The sequence below is a fragment of the Gorilla gorilla genome, chromosome 15, assembly GCF_029281585.2.
Source record: "Gorilla gorilla gorilla isolate KB3781 chromosome 15, NHGRI_mGorGor1-v2.1_pri, whole genome shotgun sequence".
Classification (NCBI taxonomy): Eukaryota; Metazoa; Chordata; class Mammalia; order Primates; family Hominidae; genus Gorilla; species Gorilla gorilla.
This window is the reverse complement of record NC_073239.2, coordinates 116,538,832-116,557,509: the sequence shown is the minus strand read 5'-3', so window position 1 is coordinate 116,557,509 and position 18,678 is coordinate 116,538,832. Positions and strand designations below refer to the sequence as shown.

General features: G+C 58.4%; 1 protein-coding gene across 4 annotated transcripts in view; it reads left to right on the top strand.

Moving 5' to 3' along the window:
* The first annotated feature begins 757 nt into the window (after positions 1-757).
* Positions 758-18,678, top strand: part of CCDC85C (coiled-coil domain containing 85C) — a 92,179-nt gene continuing 74,258 nt past the window's right edge. Inside the window, exon 1 of one of the 4 annotated variants that reach the window (XM_031001515.3) lies at positions 758-1,865. In XM_031001515.3, the coding sequence (XP_030857375.1) occupies positions 1,073-1,865 (793 nt within the window). In that variant the 5' untranslated portion in view covers positions 758-1,072. The remainder of the gene's footprint in view (positions 1,866-18,678) is intronic. The other 3 variants (XM_031001516.3, XM_031001512.3, XM_031001513.3) reach the window with 3 other exon arrangements.

Genomic DNA, 18,678 nt, shown 5'->3' with positions numbered 1-18,678 from the left:
GACGCGGCTGGCAAGGCCCTGGCCCTGCCGGGGCGCGGACTCCAGCGTTTAGCTCAGCCCCGGGCTAGGAGTGGAGACGCAGCCCCGCCGCGTGCTCCGGCAGGGGACCCGGGTGGGGTCGGGGGCGGAGGAGCCTGGGGGCAGGGAAGGGGACAAAGAGCCGCCCTGCTGCGGGGAAGAGCGACCCCCATGTCACAGTCCTATTGTTCGCTGTGTCTCCGACTGCCCTGAACTCTGGTGCCCCCGGGAAGGAGAAGGGGCGCCGTCGCCCAGATCGTGGGTATTTGTTTATCTGGGGAGAGGGAGGAGGACGGGGGACGCGGGCCGGGGAGGGGGCTCGACTGCTATTTTCGCGCGTCGCCTTTAAGGGAAGCCCGGCCCTACCTTTCCCACCGTCCCCCTCCCCGCAGCCGTACCTGCATTTTAAAAGCGCCCTGTAGCCCTGGGATTGGCCAAGGCCGCGTCCTCCGGGCGCAGAAACTTGAACCGCCGGGAGCCGGCCGCGGGCGGGGATCGGAAACCCCGCGGATGGACCGTACCACCGCCGCAGCTCCCCCCGCGCGCGCCCCGCCCCTCCCGCACACCCCCGGAGCGGCCCAATCGCACGGCCGGGAGGGCGGGACCGCGGCCGGAACGCGCCTCTGAGAGGGCACTGGACGGGCGGGCGCACCGCGCAGGGGGACGGCGGGGGCCGCGCCTCTGCTCTCCAGTCGCCCTCGGGGGCGGGGCCGGGCCTCGGAGCCCCGCCCACTCTCCGCCCGGGGTGGGCGGGGCGGCGGGGGCTCCGGGAGCTGGGCCGGGGGCGGGCCTCCGCCTGCTTCTCCAGAACCCTGAGAGCGCCCGGCACCGCGGCCGCCGACGCAGCAGCCGCCTCCGCTCGTCAACCCCGAGGCGCGCGGGTTCCCGGGCGGCCCCGGCGGGCGCGGCGAGAGGACGCGCCAGGCGGCGCGGGGCGGGCCGCACGCGCCCCCGGCCGCCCCCCGCCCGCGCGCGGACCGGCCCAGCGGAGCCCCGGCGCGGGGAAGCGCCGGCCGGGCGAGGGCGAGGGCGATGCCGCGGTGACGGCCCCGCCATGGCTAAGCCCGCGGCGACGGCGGCGGCGGCGTCGGAGGAGCTGAGCCAGGTGCCGGACGAGGAGCTGCTGCGCTGGAGCAAGGAGGAGCTGGCGCGGCGGCTGCGGCGCGCCGAGGGCGAGAAGGTGGGCCTCATGCTGGAGCACGGCGGCCTGATGCGCGACGTGAACCGGCGGCTGCAGCAGCACCTGCTGGAGATCCGCGGCCTCAAGGACGTGAACCAGCGGCTGCAGGACGACAACCAGGAGCTGCGCGAGCTCTGCTGCTTCCTCGACGACGACCGGCAGAAGGGGCGCAAGCTGGCGCGCGAGTGGCAGCGCTTCGGGCGCCACGCGGCCGGCGCCGTGTGGCACGAGGTGGCCCGCTCGCAGCAGAAGCTGCGCGAGCTCGAGGCGCGCCAGGAGGCCCTGCTGCGCGAGAACCTGGAGCTCAAGGAGCTGGTGCTGCTGCTGGACGAGGAGCGCGCGGCACTGGCGGCGACGGGGGCCGCAAGCGGTGGCGGCGGCGGCGGGGGCGGCGCCGGCTCCCGCAGCTCCATCGACAGCCAGGCCAGCCTGAGCGGGCCGCTGTCGGGTGGCGCGCCCGGCGCGGGGGCCCGCGACGTGGGCGACGGCAGCAGTACGTCCAGCGCGGGCAGCGGCGGCAGCCCCGACCACCACCACCACGTCCCACCCCCGCTGCTGCCCCCCGGGCCGCACAAGGCCCCCGACGGCAAGGCAGGAGCCACACGTCGGTCCCTGGACGACCTGTCGGCGCCGCCGCACCACCGCAGCATCCCCAACGGCCTGCACGGTAAGGACTACACGGGCCGGGCAGCGCGGGTCTCCCTGGCTGCAGCCCTTTTCCCAGGCTGCGGCGAGAGGAGGTGGTCCCTGGCGGTCGCACTCATGCGGCCGCCACTCTAGACTCCTCCAGCTGTCATGGATCCTGGGCCAGGGGATCCCGCACTCACCCAAAGTGGGGCTTTGGGCGGTGGTGGGCCGGTTCAGTGGTGGAGCGTCTTTTTGTCCAGCTCAGAACCTGCTGCCGGTCCGGTCCCAGAAAAGTTTCTAGCGGGTGTAGTTGCCAAAATTAGGGTCTGTCACTGCTGGGCTGGCGGTGGGCGCCTCATCCCAGGCTTGGAAATCCTTGCCTAGTAGCGGGAAGTTCTAAACAGAAAAGGATACAAGGCCCCTTGAGCGCAAGTGAATTTCCCCTCTTGCAGCAACAGGTGTCCTCCAAACCAAGCAGTGTCCACGTGTGTGCGGTGGCTGGAGTTCTGCAGTGGGGTGTGGGGATTGGGAAGGTGCACAGGCAGCCGCTTGAGACCCAGAGGCAGTTGGGGAGAGGCCTGGGGCTCAGAGCCTTTCTGGTTTGCCATAAATTCCGCCCTTCTAGTCCTGGGACCTTTCTCAGAGACTCTAAGACTTTCCCGAGGGAGATGTATTTGGAACGGATTCTAGCTTTTCTCCTCTCTGTGCCTCAGTTTCTTTGTCTGTGAAATGGAGATGATGACCTCTGCCTCGTGGGTTTGAGGTGGAGGTAAACCTTCTGAAGGGATTTATAAACTGTTGATCGCCTTACAGGAAGTGCCGTGGTCATCCGTGACCAGGGTGTGGGTGGGAGGACCTTTGGCCTCTCTCAACTTCTGTCTTCTACGCCCATGTTACTGCTGCGCCCAGTGCAGAGGGTGGCCCCAGCTTGGGGCTGTGGGAGCCTGCAGCCTGCTCCCTCTCCCAGCCCCCTGCTCAGCCCTTCTGCTCCCTGCCAGCTTTCTCCTCCTCGCTGGTGGATCCGGGGCCTCCCTGTTCTTCCACGTTTTTTGGTAGCTTGGCTTCCAGTTCTGCTGGTAGTTGCAACTGCCTGAACTTTTTGCCTGAAGGTGGAGAATGAACAGCTCTTTCTGGTTCCCTTTAAAGCCTTTCCTAATTCAGAGAAAGTGTGTCTAAGCCTGCAATAACTGCCCTCCCCAGAACCCCTCAGCCTGAGCTGGGGAGGGACGTTTTCTCCTTAGTTTGGTGGCCAAGTGGCCTCTGCAGACGTATTGGGGTGGGGGCTGGGGTGGGAGACATACCCATGGAGGTGGGGCAGGGGCAGTGCAGCATATTTTTCCTTTATTTACCATCCTGAGCCTGTGGGTTGAAGGCAGGACTGGGTTTAGAGGGATATTTTGTTACTGATTAGCAATCTATGGCTACAACTCAGGTTTCTCTTTGTAACACTGTATCCACACCCACCTCCCACCACAGGCTGCTTCAGGGCAGTGGGAGTAGCGCGGTTAGGTGGTTTAATTTGCTGGGGCTGTTCAGAGCACCTCAGCCCCTTTGACTTTGCCGTCCTGGGGGCTTTTGAAGGGTCAGTTATCTGGGCCTCGGTTTCCCCAAGTGCAGTACAAAGGAGCAGATTGCTGCAGTCTCGTGGCTGGAAAATGAAATGTTTCTGGTTTTCAGCTGCGTCATCAATGACACTTGGCAAGAGTGCCTCTCTGCAGGACACTGGAGGGCTGGAGTGTTTTAGAGCATACTTGCAGGAAAGGCTCTGTCATGTTTTGGGCAAGGAGATGCGGCCCTAGTCTGGCTCAGCATGTCAGCTGCGACAGTGAATAATACAGGAGTGGAGGACTAGGCTACACTGAGTTTTCCACCCCACTGGGGGTCAGTGGGGGGTTGAAGTATAGGGTTTCCCACAGAACCCATCCTCCCCCAAGCCCACTTAGCACAGGACTGCTGCAAATGTTGTGGCAGCAAACCTTGCTTTGGGGTGAAATGAAAATTCAGCATTATTATTACAAATTTCAGTTACAGATGGAATTATTATTATTTAGTTTTGTGTCTTAAAGCCACATGTGGCCTTGGGTTGTGGTCCCACTAATGTAAATGGAAGGCTTGGAAACCAGGAAAGGCCCTTCTCTTAGAAACTGAGCTTTTCTTTCTTTCTTTTTTCCCTTTTTTCGAGACAGGGTGTCACTCTGTCACCCAGGCTGGAGTGCAATGGAACACTCATGGCTCACTGCAGCCTCAACCTCCCAGGCTTAAGTGATCCTCCCAGCTCAGCCTCCCAGGTAGCTGTGATTAGAGCCATGAGCCACCTCACCTGGTGAAACAGGGCTTTTCTATTCTGGGACTTGTAGCTTTACATTGAGCAAAGATTGGGCCTGAGCTGAGGGAGATAATGAGTCTCTGTCTGGGTGGTGTCTAAAGTGGGGTCAGACACCAGGCTTGTGCCTTATGTGTTTGGTCTTTGCTTCTTCTCACAGGAACCCTGGGGAAGCAGTATTATCCCCATTTGACAGACAAGCAAGTGGAGGCTTAGAGGGGTTCCTAGCCTTGTCTGGGAAGGTGGCTGACATTGGAAGTACCTGTCCTGGGTGGGTTTGCTGCCATGATCATCTTGTGTTCAGGCCTTGGGTCTGATCTGTTGTGCCCTTGGTCTGTTGTCATGTTTGCTGTTACCGTTAATCAGGGGACACTGGTGACTCCCTATTCTTGATTCCTGACCCAGGTTTGCCCTCTTTCTCCCATGCTGGGAAGTGTCACTTCCTTATCAGTGACCATTGAGCAGATGGCTGATAACCCCGTTACCCAGAGGCTCAGGGTGACTTGAGTTTGAATCTCAGCTCCTCCATGTATACTGGGCAAGTTATTAACTGGCCAAGCCTCTCTGTGCTCCTCTTCTGTAAGATGGACAGAACCCAGAGTGCCCCATTATCCGCACAAGGTTGAGTGAGGTCAGGATCTACACACAGGAGGTTTCTGCTGTTGTTAGGGTCCTTGGGGCTCTCCCAACCGACCTCGGTTTCCTCTTCGAAAGTGCTTGCTGCTTAGACAGCTCACCTGAATGTTTGCCTCTGAGCCTCTTGTGTGGCAGCACTTGCTGATGAGCTAGTGAGGACAGTGGCCCTGCTGTCCTTTCTGGGGAGCTGGTGGCAGTTGCAGCCCTGCTGGGTGCCCTGGGCAGACTCTAGTAGCTGAGGTGGGAGGTGGCCCATCTGTATGCAAGGCAGCTCTGGCTGAGCCTGGCCTGGCGGGCCTGTGTATTGTGTGTGTACATGCAAATAGGCTTTTCTCCTTGGCTGCTTATTTATTTATTTATTTATTTATTTATTTATTTATTTATTTATTTATAGACAGGGTCTCTCTGGTCACCCAGGCTAGAGTGCAATGGCACCATCATGGCTTGCTGCAACCTCAACCTCCTGGGCTCAACTAATCCTCTTGCCTCGGCCTCCTGGGATGTGTGCTACCATGCCCAGATAATTTTTGAATTTTTTGTAGAGACTGGATCTCACTATGTTGCCCAGGCTGGTCTCGAACACCTGGGTTCAAGCAGTCCTCCTGCCTTGGCCTCCCAAAGTGTTGGGATTACAGACATGAGCCATTGCACCTGGCCTTGGCTGCCTTTGGTAGAGGTCTGGTCTGGGCTGACTGGACTTGGGACTGGGGTGTGCGTTGCTCTAGTCCAGTGTGGCGCACTGAGGCAGGTAAACCCCAACACCAGAAAGTCAGGTTCTCCTTCATGAACTGATAGGATTTTCAAACAAAAGAATTTTCAGTTCTTTTTCCAGCTGCCCCTCCGCCTGTCTCCTGTGCCCCACGACAGGCACTATGCCCCCCTCCTGCCCATTGCCAGGCATTTCCTTCCCTCCCCTGATAACCTGCTCCTCCACGGTCCACTCCCCTTTAGCCAACCCGGAGGAACTAGGATTCTAGCAAGCCTGTGGATGAGCCCCATTTACTTTTTAAAGTTCGGATTAAAATTTTGAGCTTCTCAAAATGAGACAGGTTTGTTCTCCTGCTTGTGTTTTTGTTGGTTTAAGAGGGAGGATGGAACGGGGTGGTCTGGGCCTTTAGAAAAAGACAGAGCACGCTAACTCTGAATAGGTCTTTTCTGTGCAGCAGCTCGGCTAATAAGGCTGCTTTTCCTAAACCCAGCCAAGCTCAGGAGCAAAGGTCAGTGAAGACAATGGGGTGGGTTAGATAAGCCTTTCCCCCTCCTTCCCCAGCCCGTCCCAAGGGATCCATCAATGGCCTTGGGATGCTGGGCCTCAGAAAGGAGGGCTGGCCTTGAGAGGCTCCCAGGCAGGTGACCCAGGGGTGGGTAAACTGTGCCCAGTGCTTCACAGTTTGCCACAAACAGCATCCCAGTCCCAATTCCATTCTGTTCAGAGCTTCCAAATGGTCCCAGGAGGGAGACCTCAGCATCTCCATATCTTAGATGGGGAAACCAGGGCTTGGAGTGGTGGTGCGGTGACTTGCTCTAGGTCCTGTGGGGCTGACTGGGGGGCCTGGGATGCATCTTGGGTCTCCTGTGTCAGAGTTCTGAGCCCACGGCCCTGTGCCTGCTGCCCAGAGAGTTCCAGGGGAGCGGTGACCTCTGCCACAGAGACAGGGCACCTCCTCCCAGGATGCCAGGCCCGGGGCCTCATTCCTGTCTCCCTGTGTCCTGGCATGGAGGAGTGGGGGAAGGCGGTGCAGGGCGGGCCACCTTCCCTACGATGGCTGTGGCTCCCCACCTCTTGGTTTCTCCTTCCCTCACTTCTCTGCACGAGGCTGGCTTCCCACCGCAGCAGTCGCCCCACCAGACCTCTTGCTGAGGCCTGGCCTCTGAGTTCCCAGGACCAGCACGTGATACAGAAGGAAATCAGCGGTTGCTCCTAATCCGTTTTCCACCGGTGGGGATTTTCCAATCCATGCTTGTTGGCTTCATTTGCGCAGAGAATTGGAAGTTTGTTAAGCAAGTTCCTGAGCCTCCATGGGCCTCTGTTTTCTCTTCTGCCAAGTGGGAAAATGTTACTAACCTTTGGGTTGAGGGAGGAGGGTGTGTAGTGAGTGATATGTGTAGCCTCTGGAGGGTAGCAGCCCCTGATGTGCGAAGGCCCCATCTCCCGCTGCAGCACTTGGCACCCCGCATGCCGAGGGGCAACTGTAGCCCTCTGGTTAGTGTTCTGCCTCCAGGGTCAGAGAGCCCTGGGTGAATCTTGGCTTTGCTACCTGCTTTATGGCCATGGCAGCTTACTGAACCTCTAAGCCTCAGTTTCTTCATCTATATCCTGAGGCTAATAATGTCTCGATCCTAGAACTGGGCCTTAAAGGATGGGTTCCATGTCCCTTCATTATTTCCTGGCCTCTGCGGATTTGCCTCCCCTGGGTGGGAGTGGGAGATCCCCTGACACACGCTGGTGCCCAGTGTAGGGTCGGAGCCAGCTGAGTCCTCATCTAGTTGAATGGAGGGAGCCAGCATTCCAGGCAGGAATAAGAATGGCTAAGGTCTGGAAGTGGGGTCTGGAGCATGGCATTGAGAATCCGGGGCCTGCAAGGTGGACCCAGGATGTGTGTGGGGAGATAACTCTTAGGGGGGTTAGTGCTGTGGGCAGCCCCACAGGGCAGACCCCAAAGTCCCAGCTTTTCAGACTTCAGTGCCCACAAACAAGAGTGGCCCAGGTGGCCTGTGTTGCCTCCAGGGCTGGGGAGCGCTGCGTCAGGGGAGGTTGCGTGGACACTGAGAAGGGGCATTCCTGAATCCACTGAGGATGGGGCTTGTGGACACCCCAGACAGCTCTGGGAATCTGGTTGAGATGTGGGTTCTAAGACACGCCCCACATTACAACTGGGAAGAGAAAATGCCCAGCTTTGAATGTGTGTGTTCAACCCAATCTGGTTGAACCCAGAGCCAGGTGGGAAGCGGGACTTGACCTCACAGGTGGTAATTTGCTCTTCAGGAGGAAGGGAAGTGTCTGCGGACTTCACTGAGCATTTACTGCCTCTGAGGTCTGAGTGCCTCCTGAGCAGTGATTCTTGGAGTCTGGCTTGGGGGGTGGTTGGTTCTGGAGCATCACTCTGGTGACCACTGTGGTGTGGGCTGGGCTGGGGGAGCAGGGGGTGGAAGCTGAGGGCTTCCGTTGGGAGGAGGTCCTGGCCAGGAGAGTGGCCACAGGAGAGAGCCTTCTGTAGGTTCCAGACCTGGTGAGCCTGCTCCAAAGTCCTGCTCTCAGCTGCTGTCTGCCTTCTCATGATCTCTGTCCTCTAGGGCAGGCATCCTGAGCTCTTGGGTGGGGCTCAGGCAGGACAGCGCCTGTGGGAGATGCTGCCGCTCCCAGGTGGCTGCTGTGCCCTCCATCCCCAGCGCTGATGCTGCTCCCCGCTACTCCCATCCCTACATCTAGGGTGGTTGGGATTAGCGTCTGGGATCTAGGCAGGGACTGCTCTGGGGTTCAGAATTCTCATCTCCCTGCTACATAACAACAAGAGACTCTATTGGCATCCCCAAAGGCTTGGGGATAGAGGAACAAACTTGTCTGCTGAAGGGACTTGATGCTTCTCTGATCATAACATGTCAGAAATGGTCCCCCTCCCCTAGGCAAGCACCCAGGATTGGACACTCATACATCCCCTATCCCCACAGGCAGAGGGTTCTGGGCAGGCCTGGAGCCGGGTCACCCGGGGATGGGTGCCTGTTCTTCAGCAGGTCACCGCTGACCTCCAGCTCTTGAGGCGAGCAGAGCAGAAAGATCAGGATTGTATTGACTGCCTGTAAGTGTTCTTGGGTTTGCCTTATGTGTACTGTTCAAACAGAGGCATGGAGCATGTTTAACTACAGTGGATGGCCCTGGGGAGGAAGCGAGGGTCTGATTCCCTTTCCTTCTTCCTGATTCCTCAACGGCAGAGACATTCTGCCATTTCCTCAATTCAAAGCTGGGCATTTTCCCTTCCCAGTTGTAATATGGGGCGTGTCTTAGAACCCATGTGGACATTTGCTGGCAGGTCTTCCCCTCTCTGCCCCTGGAAAAGCCCTTGAGTAGACTGTGTCTGCGACTGATGGTATCTGAGAGTGGAGCAAATGCCAGGCCCGGGAGAGCTGGAAACCCCTGAGCAAACTTCACAGAGTCCTAAGGCACTAAGAGACTTGAGAAAGACAGGGGCCCACCCCAGGGCCAGCCACATGGGTGCTGGAGCCCTCCCTGCCCACCTGGGGCCCTCTGTCATTACTGTCTGTTCGTCTGGGAGTTTATGAGCCTGGGACTCTGGTCCTCTTGACTCCCAGCCTTGGCACAGAGTGGCAGGTTCTGAAAGTCTTTTGGATGGAACAAACGTGTGCCTGGCACTGTGCTGACAGTAACTGGGTTTTCTCTCACTCGCCTCCCACAACAGTTGCTGGTCCCCATTGGGGTCCCCATTTCATCTAAGGAACAGGCCCAGGATGGTGAGGCAAGTTACAGCAGGGGCAGGGTGGGGCTGGGCCAGGTCAGGGACTCCCGTCCAGTTGAACCCGGAGCCTGTGCCAGCCGGTATGTCCCGGTTCCCTTGCCCTGTGGGTGTGATTATTCATCATGCCCCTTTCCCTCGAGGAAATGCCCAGGTTGGGCTCTTAACCTCTTCAGGTGTGCTGGGAGCTCAGAGGAGGGGTGGCTGAATTGGGAACTGAGATGGGCCTTGAAGATGGAGTTAGTAAAAGCAGAAGAGAGCAGGTAAGAAGAGAGACCAGGCTTCCCAGAAAGAACAGCTGAGCTGGGCGGATCACCTGAGGTCAGGAGTTCAAGACCAGCCTAGCCAACATAGTGAAACCGCATCTCTACTAAAAATACAAAAATTAACCAGGTGTGGTGGCACGCGCCTGCAATGCCAGCTACTTGGTAGGCGGAGGCAGGAGAATCTCTTGAACCCAGGAGGCAGAGGTTGCAGTGAGCCATCGCGCCACTGCACTGCAGCCTGGGCCACAGAGCAAGACTCATCTCAAAACAAAACAAACCAAAACCAAAACCAAACGAAACCAAAACAAAAAGAAGAGCCGAGCAAAGTCATGCGGTGGGCATTCGCCTGCACCTTGGGTTCAGCTGGGGTGATGGATGAGTGGGGACCCAGGACAAGCACTGGGGCAGTGAGCAGGGCCAGGGCAGGTGGGGTCTTTGAAGCCTCTTCCACTGTCCCTGAAGTCCCTAGGTTGGGCTTTCCTTTGGGATGTGGGCAGTTCCAGCTCTAACCTTTTCTGATGGACTTTCCAAGAGGACCCAGAGTTACCTGTTAGAAGTCCTATTAGAAACTGGAAACTTTTTGCAGCCTGTCCCCATCTTTCCCCTGCTCCCCACCTGATAAATATGCAGACACATCATCTGCTGGGCCTCAGTGGCCTTGTCAGCTGACATGCTCCCTGCCTGGGGGTCTTGGAAGATTACTACTGTTCTGTGGATTGGACAATCCAGACAGAACCAGTGGCTTCAGCACACTTGAGACCCAACCATGTGTAAGTCTGTTCCTCTCCCTGGGCCCTCATTTTCCCATCTGTAAAATGGGAAGCTTGGATGGGCTGAGCTGAGAGTCCCAGGGACCCTCATCTCTTCTGGCCCTTTGACTCAGAGCCACAAGGAAGGGATGGCCTCCCCTGCCCATCCTGCCTCCTATCGGTCACTCAGTGGTCCTATGAGCCAGCTCTTTTATATTCCTGGGAATTCTCTTCCTATGCCCTACAGCCTGGGTTTTATCACCTGCCTCGTGGTTGGTCGTTGCCTTGGGGCAGGTGTGGGGATGGTGAGGCTGCCTGTGACCACATGGGTCCCACTGTGGGGCCTAGAGATGGTGACCTGTCTAAACGCTGTTTGAGGCTGAGACCCTGGCCCAGGCCAGCCTCCCCTCCTGCAGGGCCCCAGTGGAAGTACCTGCCTCCCCTATCTGATTGCCTCTGCTTAAAGGACTCAGTAATGGGTTTAGCGCAAGAGGAGAACGCTGAGCTTCGATTCCTGGTGCAGGTTTGCTGGGGACAAGGCTGCGTGTTCCTGGACTCGAGGTTCCTCTGCTTGCTGTCCTGTCTCTCTCCCAGTCCAGAATGTTGTTGCAATGCATAGTCAGTGTTGGAGGGAGGAGTGAACAGTCCCGGAAGGACTGACCAGGTGCCAGATAGTGGTTGACCCACTTTGCCCACATGTCTTTCTTTTCTCATTTGTACACTTGGCACTGAGTTAAATAAATTACTCCCCGCCCCCCGCCCCCGCCCCCAGCAAAATCAAACCTCCCCAAGAGGGTGGTGATTTACACAACCCCACCTTCCCCATTTCCCCTGAATAATTACTAAAATACATACCTTTTGGCTTTCACCAGTGGTTCCTAACTGTGGCTGTATATTAGGTATCACTTAGAAAACTTTAAAAAATACCAGTGCCCGTGCCCAGCCCCAGAGATGGGTGCAGTTGGTCCTGGTGTCATTGGAGGCTGTGAAGGCTCTGGGGGTTCTGCTGGGTGGCCAGAGCCAGGATCCCGGAGAACAGCCACGGGCCCTGCCAGCAGGCCAGCTAGGGGCGAGGATGCGCCCACACTGGGCACCACAGAGCCTGGCTGGCCAGGGTTGGGAGACTGGTGTCAGTTCACGTTAGCAGTGAGGGGTAAACGGCCCTGCCTGTGTTGCCCCCTCGCTGACCTGTGCTGCACAGATGCCGGAGAGATGGCTTTGGCGAGGCTGTGGAATGCCATTTTGGGCCCTGGATGCACCCTGGCTTGCACCCCTACCTCCCTGCCCCAGGAGCTCGAATCAGCTGCCAGGCATCCCCATGGAGGCGGCTGCCTCCGCCACCCCGCTTTCGCAGGGCTGGACAGGTGAGGCAGAGGCCTTTCTAGGCTGTTTTGAAGGGGACAGAGGCAGGCAGGGCTGGTGGCACCGAAACGGCAGCTATGGAGAAGAGTCGACCCATTTCCAAAAATAGACCATCCACTGTCAGGGGAAGCATCTCTTTGTCTTCCCAAATCTGTCTTTCCGTTGGCTCCCAGGTTGTAAGGCAAGAAGGAGGCCCGTTCTTGTCTAGGAATCAGAGGCTCCTTTGAGTGCGGTGCTCCCCCGCCCGCCACAAGGGCCCGATTGTGTGGGGCCCTGAATGCGCCCGCCTGTCACCGTGCACGGCACCGGCCCGGCTCCCTAATGAGCCCGCTCTGGGAGTGGCCCTTTGTGGCGGGTTCCGGCCACACTGCCCGTGCCAAGGCTCTGTTTCCCTGCTGCTTAATATCCCTCAGCGGCTGGTGGGACAATGGGATGCTCCCCCCACCCAGCCACCCTTTCTCCAGAAAATTAAGAAGCTAGTTTCTCCCTCTTTCAGCACCTTCTGTCCTGGTTGGCAGGGGAAGGCTCCCCTCTTCTCCCCCTCGCCTTTGCCCAGCCCCTCCTGGGGGACCTCCCTCTGGTTCCACCATTGTCTCCTTTCTCTTGTTCCTTTTGGGTCTGTCCTCTGGCTCCTTCCCCACAAACAGGCTCACGTTTCCTGGTCCAAAGCAACACAGAGCCCCTCCTGTCTACCGCTGTGCCCCTTGGCCTTCCTCCCTTTGCCAGAGGATAAACCCTAGAGGCTGAGGCCACCTCCTTCCGCATGTTTGCTCCTTGGCCCTGGGCAATCCCAAACCCTGGGAATGGTGGCTCTGGCTCTGTCCAGCAGCCTCTTCTCATCTCAACTTCCTGGCGGCATCTGATTTCCCCCGGGTTTGTCTTCCAGAATGGGGTGGTGTGCTGGTCACCTAGGACCTCCCTGAGCAACTTCCAGCACTCTCTCCAGCCCATCCTGCCCAGAGGGAAAACATTGCCCTGGGCCGGGCTGAGCAGTCTCTCCCTACCTCTTGCTCCTGGCCTTGAGGCTCAGGTGTCCAGATTGCTGCTGGTGACTATGCTATTCACCTTGTGTCTTCTGGGTTTGGGTCCCTTCCTCTCTCCCCTGCACTCCTGCTCCCCTGCCTAACCCACGACCCCTCAGAGTCAAGGTTTCCTGGCTCTAACCCCGAGTGGTGTCCACTAGCCATATGTAGCTGCTTCAATTCACTTTCATTACAATTAAGTGACATGCAGCCGCACTGACCACCCTGCCTTCGCATGGGCTAGTACCGTGCTGACAGCGAGATGAGGAAAATTCCATCATAAAGGGAATTCCGCTGGGAAGCCCTGGTCTAGATGATTCTTCCTTGGGCTTTGTGACTCCTACTTGTCCATGGAAAGAAACCTGAAAGCTGGCTGGGTGTGGTGGCTCGTGCCTGTCATTCCAGCACTTTGGGAGGCCGAGGCAAGCTGATCACCTGAGGTCAGGAGTTCGAGACCAGGCTGGCCAACATGGTGAAACCTCATCTCTACTAAAAATACAAAATTAGCTGGGCATGGTGGTGCATGCCTGTAATCCCAGTTACTTGGGAGGCTGAGGCAGGAGAATCTTTTGAACTCGGGAGGTGGAGGTTGCCATTTCCAAAAAAAAAGAAAAGAAACCAAGAAACCTGACACCTGAGTATGGAGTCGGGGCTTCCTGCCACCTCCCCACCCTCCCCACCGGCTGCAGTGCTTTACCACCCTGGCCCTGGAGTTGTGGCCCCAGGACCACTTGCCATGCAGAAGGCACATTGCAGGCCCTCAGGTGGCCCCCCGTCCTGCCTCCTGCGCAGATTGAAATCCTGCCCATCCTCTGAGGTGCAGGGCAGCCTTTGCAGCTGGCTGGACTACAGGATGTGGGACCTGCAGCCCTTGCGCGCTCAGCATCCGTGGGAGCCGTGGGAGCCGTGGGAGCCTCCGCAGCCCCAGGCCAGGCTCTTGGAGGATGTCCTGCGGCTGTGGGTGCAAGGCCTGCCCACACAGAAGAGGCTGGTAGCCTTGAGCGGGCGCATGTGGGGGTCCACGTGTCTTGGCAGGAAACCTAACCCCAGAGAGGGCTGCACAGCTCCAGGGGTCTCCCCGGCAGAGCCCAGCCAACTGGTTCCCAGCCGCCAGCACCTTGTTCTCGAAATAAGGCCACAAAGGCTTCAGGATCAGAAAACAAAGAACGTGGCTTTTAAACGGTGGGGTGGGGGCAGATTGGACATCGGCCAGCGAGGCACCCCCTCCCTCCCAGGGAGGCTGCAGACTGCCCTGGCCTTGTCACTAGGGCTTTGAGCGTCCTCCCCTCCTGTCCTCTGTGCTGCCGTCTTCCCTTGGCAGCGGCTGTGGCAGGCAGGTGCCTCTTGGGGTTAAATGAGCCGCCGTGTCCAGCTGCCGGCCATTACTCTGGCCGTCCCTGGCGGATAAGGCCATTAGCACTGCAGCTGAGGCTCTGACTCTGGGCTTGGCCCCTGCTCACTGCAGCCTTGTGGTGCTTTCCTGTCGTGACTCATCGAGCCTCTGGTGTGTTGGTTGGGGGTTGGGGGGCATCAGGGTGGCATCAGTGTGATTACAGCAGCAGAGTGCACAGGGAGACTGGACCTGGGTCAGACTGACCCCAGCCCAGCTCCCAACCTGTCCCCTGCTAGGACTTGGCTGGGACACTTGCTTCATCCATAAACAGAGGCTTCCCCGACCTTGTTGGTTGGGAAGGTCACATGAAAGCCCCTTCTATTTTCTTTTTTTCTTTTTTTAAGCCACTAGACCACCAGGAAGAAAGGAGACCTTTCCAAACTGCCTTATTCTGGAAATGCAATGGCAGTGTTGATGGTAGGGGGAGCTGTGGCAGGCAAGGGGGTCTCTGATGTCAATGGCCCTGGAGGCCCCCGGTACCCCCGACAACCCATCAGGCCTCCCAGTCTTCTCCTGCCGCTCCTTTTTTGCTGAGCTGTCCCCATCAGCCGAGGGTTTCTGGTGAGCCTGCCACCAGTGCCTCTGCCTGCTCCAGCTCTGCCCTGTCACATTCCTCCTGCTGACAGGTTGGATGGAACAGCGCAGGGAGTGTGGTCAGGAGGCCCTCGGGATGCTGCCTGCCCTCCCGCTGGTGCCCCCACCCTGGAGGGTAGTCCCCAAGACTAGGAGTTTGGAGGACCCCAGGAGTGGTCAGGAGGCCTTGGGATGCTCCCTACCCTTTTGCTGGCGTCCCCAGCCCAGGGCTACTCTGATCTGCAGAGACTCTAATCCCTCTCCACCGAGTTAAAAGCTTGTCCCCCATGAGTGCTGGTCTGGTGTGGGCAATATGATCTGCTGTGAAGTGTGTGGCGCTGAAATGCTGTGCAAAACCCTGGATGAAAAGACCTCTTGTTTGGTGCAACCCAACCTCTGAGCAGGAGGGAGGCAGAGGGAGAGCAGCCATCCCTGGGGTCTGCCCTCCTGCCTGCAGCAAATGCGCCGTGGGCGTGGCTGCGGTGGAGGGGGTCACTTGGGCTCTCGGAACCCCTGGGTGCAGGCAGGGGTGTAGGCAGCGGCGGGATCCTCCTGGCTGTTGCTTTATTTTGGGGATCATGACAGAAGGCAGATACCTGGGCCAGCTCAGGGCCGCCCATGGCCCCATAGCAGCCCCTGCTTCCTCTCAGCAGCCTGTCCTCCTCTCTGCAGTGGTCACATGGGCAGTGGCCTCTGCAACCCATCAGCCAGTGCATCTACAGACTCCTTAACTGGGACCCCTGAACCCCCAAAATGACTGTAGTCCTGCATTTTTCCTGGAATAGGGACCGCAGCTCTAATCAGAGCCCAAAGTGGTCCATGACTCAAGAAAGATGAAGAATCCAGGTAGGAGAGTTGGTGAGGCTCCTGCCTGAAGCCTTTAAAAAATAAAAATAGATCAACTGAATGCACGTTCGTCGTCAGGAGGCTCCAAAACTGAATGCACGTTCGTGGTCGGGAAGCTCCACAACTGAATGCACGTTCGTGGTCGGGAAGCTCCATACAGAACACAAAGGCATAGAGTCGAGTAAAATCCAACAGCGTTCTGCGGGTGCCGGTTACCCTGGGCGCCCAGCCGTCCTGGCTGTGTCTGTTGTCTGGCGGATCTGGGCCGTGGCTGTGTGCTCACCCCTGCCTGCTGTCCTCAGGGCTCACTGTGTTGATCCCGGCCGTGGCTGTGTGCTCACCCCTGCCTGCTGTCCTCAGGGCTCACTGTGTTGATCCGGGGCCGTGGCTGTGTGCTCACCCCTGCCTGCTGTCCTCAGGGCTCACTCTGTTGATCCTGGCCGTGGCTGTGTGCTCACCCCTGCCTGCTGTCCTCAGGGCTCACTGTGTTGATCCGGGGCCGTGGCTCTGTGCTCACCCCTGCCTGCTGTCCTCAGGGCTCACTCTGTTGATCCCGGCCGTGGCTGTGTGCTCACCCCTGCCTGCTGTCCTCAGGGCTCACTGTGTTGATCCGGGGCCGTGGCTCTGTGCTCACCCCTGCCTGCTGTCCTCGGGGCGCTGTCCTCGGGGCTCACTCTGTTGATCCGGGCCGTGGCTGTGTGCTCACCCCTGCCTGCTGTCCTCAGGGCTCACTCTGTTGATCCCGGCCGTGGCTCTGTGCTCACCCCTGCCTGCTGTCCTCAGGGCTCACTCTGTTGATCTGGGCCGTGGCTCTGTGCTCACCCCTGCCTGCTGTCCTCAGGGCTTACTCTGTTGACGCTGCTTGGGCCTCTTTCCTGAAGCTGTTTTTGTTTATATGAGGGCTTTAGGGTTGGGTCGATGTTTTCATGAAAACATCTGCTTCCTGGACTTCTTCCTCCTGATTATTTTCTTTCTGCCTCAGTCTCTGACCAGTCTCACCAGGCCTCAGTTTACCCACATATGAGGTGAAGCAGTTGGTTCACATCCATGGTGCTCGGAGACCCCGGAGGAACTTGGGGAAGCTGTAGGAGCTCAGGCCATCCTTTTTGTCAGCCTTGCCCAAGGCTTCTCCTAGCTTGGCCTCTTCCCTCCATCTAGTAGAACCAGTACTTTTGGGGGCTTTTTTGGGTATTCCTGCTGCTTGGGGCTTTGAGGACCTGCAGTGGCCTGGTTTCGTACTTCAGGACCACCTTCCAAGTGCTTATCCGGGTGGGGGAATGACCTGACCCCAGACCAGAAAGGGCAGCCAGGGGACCCTTTGCCACCACCTGCCAGGCTTCCCTCTCCCCAGCTCGCTTCCTCAGGCCTCCCGGGCCAGTGCCATCGCCAGCAGGAGCAGAATAAAAATGAGAAAATCTCATTTTCTTTTGAATTACAACCTTGATCTCTCCTTCATACTTCATACTCCCACACCAGGCCTCTGGTGACTTTTGGATGGGTCCGTGGGCTCTCTTTTCTCTGGGTAAATATACAGGCATTGACTGGCATTGGCATCTGGAAACAGCAGGCTTAGGAGCACCCGGCGGGGCCTGGGGTGAGGAGAAGGTGGTTTGTGCACAGGACTGGCCGGCCTGGCTGAAGCCACCCTGGGTGGGTGTCCTCACCAATGTTTAACTCAGGAAGGTGCTGGTGTACCACCATGCCAGCTGCATCCCAAGCAGGTTGAACTCGGCATTCCTTTGTAGTGGGAAAGACTGCCCTGGGGTGACTGTTGTGTTCGGCTGAGGTGCTTGTCTCCCCAGTCAGCCCTACCTGCCCCTTGTTGGTCTGCTGATTGGCAGCTGGAGGAACTGGGGACGACAGACCCAGTGGGGAATCTGGCCCAGGAGGCCTGTGCAGGCCTGGGGGTGTGGAAGGGGATTCAAGTGAGGGGTGGCAGGCACAGGCGAGCTGGGAGGGCTGAGGGGAGACCAGAGGGCACTGGACTGGAGCTTGCCACGTTCTCCACGAGAACAGGGATGCAGAAGCTGGCCAGGAGGGCAGTGTGGCTCTGTTATTTGTATGGCAGACATTTCTGTGGCTGGCTGTGATGTGGGGGCTCCAGGCTAGAATGGCCCCCTGCCTGCTGCACCATCTTACTCAGCGCCGGGGGATGAGACTGCGGGAGAGGTAGAGTCAGCCCCCGTGCAATAAGGGGGCACAGGGGTCCTCAGGCTCATGACTGTATGGGGGTTCTGCTCCAGGGTCCCTGCTTGGCCGGCCTGCCTCCTGAGATGCGTGGCTGCCCTCAGGTGCTTAGGCCTCTCCCCCACGCCAGGCCCATGGCCTTTCCCAGCTGGGAACAATGAGCAAGGCAGTGTGGCCCAGAAGCGGGTGAGTGACTGACCTTGTGGAGGGGTTGTGAGGGACAGGGCTGGCTGGGAGCCTTGGAAGGTCTTTGTTCCCTGTGAGGCAGACCCTTGGCTTAGAGCTCTCTGGGCCATCCCATAGGGGGATAGAATAAATCCATGTACCCTGTTCTTGGTTTTTCTTTTCTTCCTAAACAAAATCTCCCCCAGAGGCCTTAAATGAGACTTAGCTCTGACCATTAACTTTAGGCACTGAGCTATTTTTTGGTCATGAGGCTCTGAGGGCTTTAGCAGACAGTTAATTGCTCTGTAAGGATGTTGGGGAAGGTCTTGGAGGGACAGGCCACGGTGACTCATCCTTGCTCTGAACCCGGGATTCTCCCGAGGCAGGGGCTGCCTGGGATCATGTGCCAGCACCCTGTATCTCTGTCCTGAGATTTTATCCTTTTAATGCCCCACGATGGTGTGAGACCTCTGGCAGGCCTAGGGAGGAATCTGGGAGGAAGAGGGAGATCTCCTTGCAGAGGCTGTCCAGAACCTCAGGATGGTGGGATGGGCCTTGAGGGGCTGGTGGGCCTGGCCGGGACCTTGGCTATTGCTCTGTTGGGGTGTCCCTCCCACTGTCACCCCCAGGAGCAAGCAGGCCCCCGGTAGGAGGGCAGAGGCCCTCTGTGAGCGCGGGAGTGCCGCTCGTGGCTGCGGGCTTGGCTGTGGTGCCCCAGCCCTGAGGCCGCCTGGTGGGATTTGGGGTGTGCTATAGGTAGGTCTTTCCTCTGGCCGGGGGGCCTTGATGGACAGTGGCAGGCATAGGGTGGAAGGGGCGGCCGGCGGAGCAGAGTGGCTGGCTGGGGGTCCCCCGCCGACAC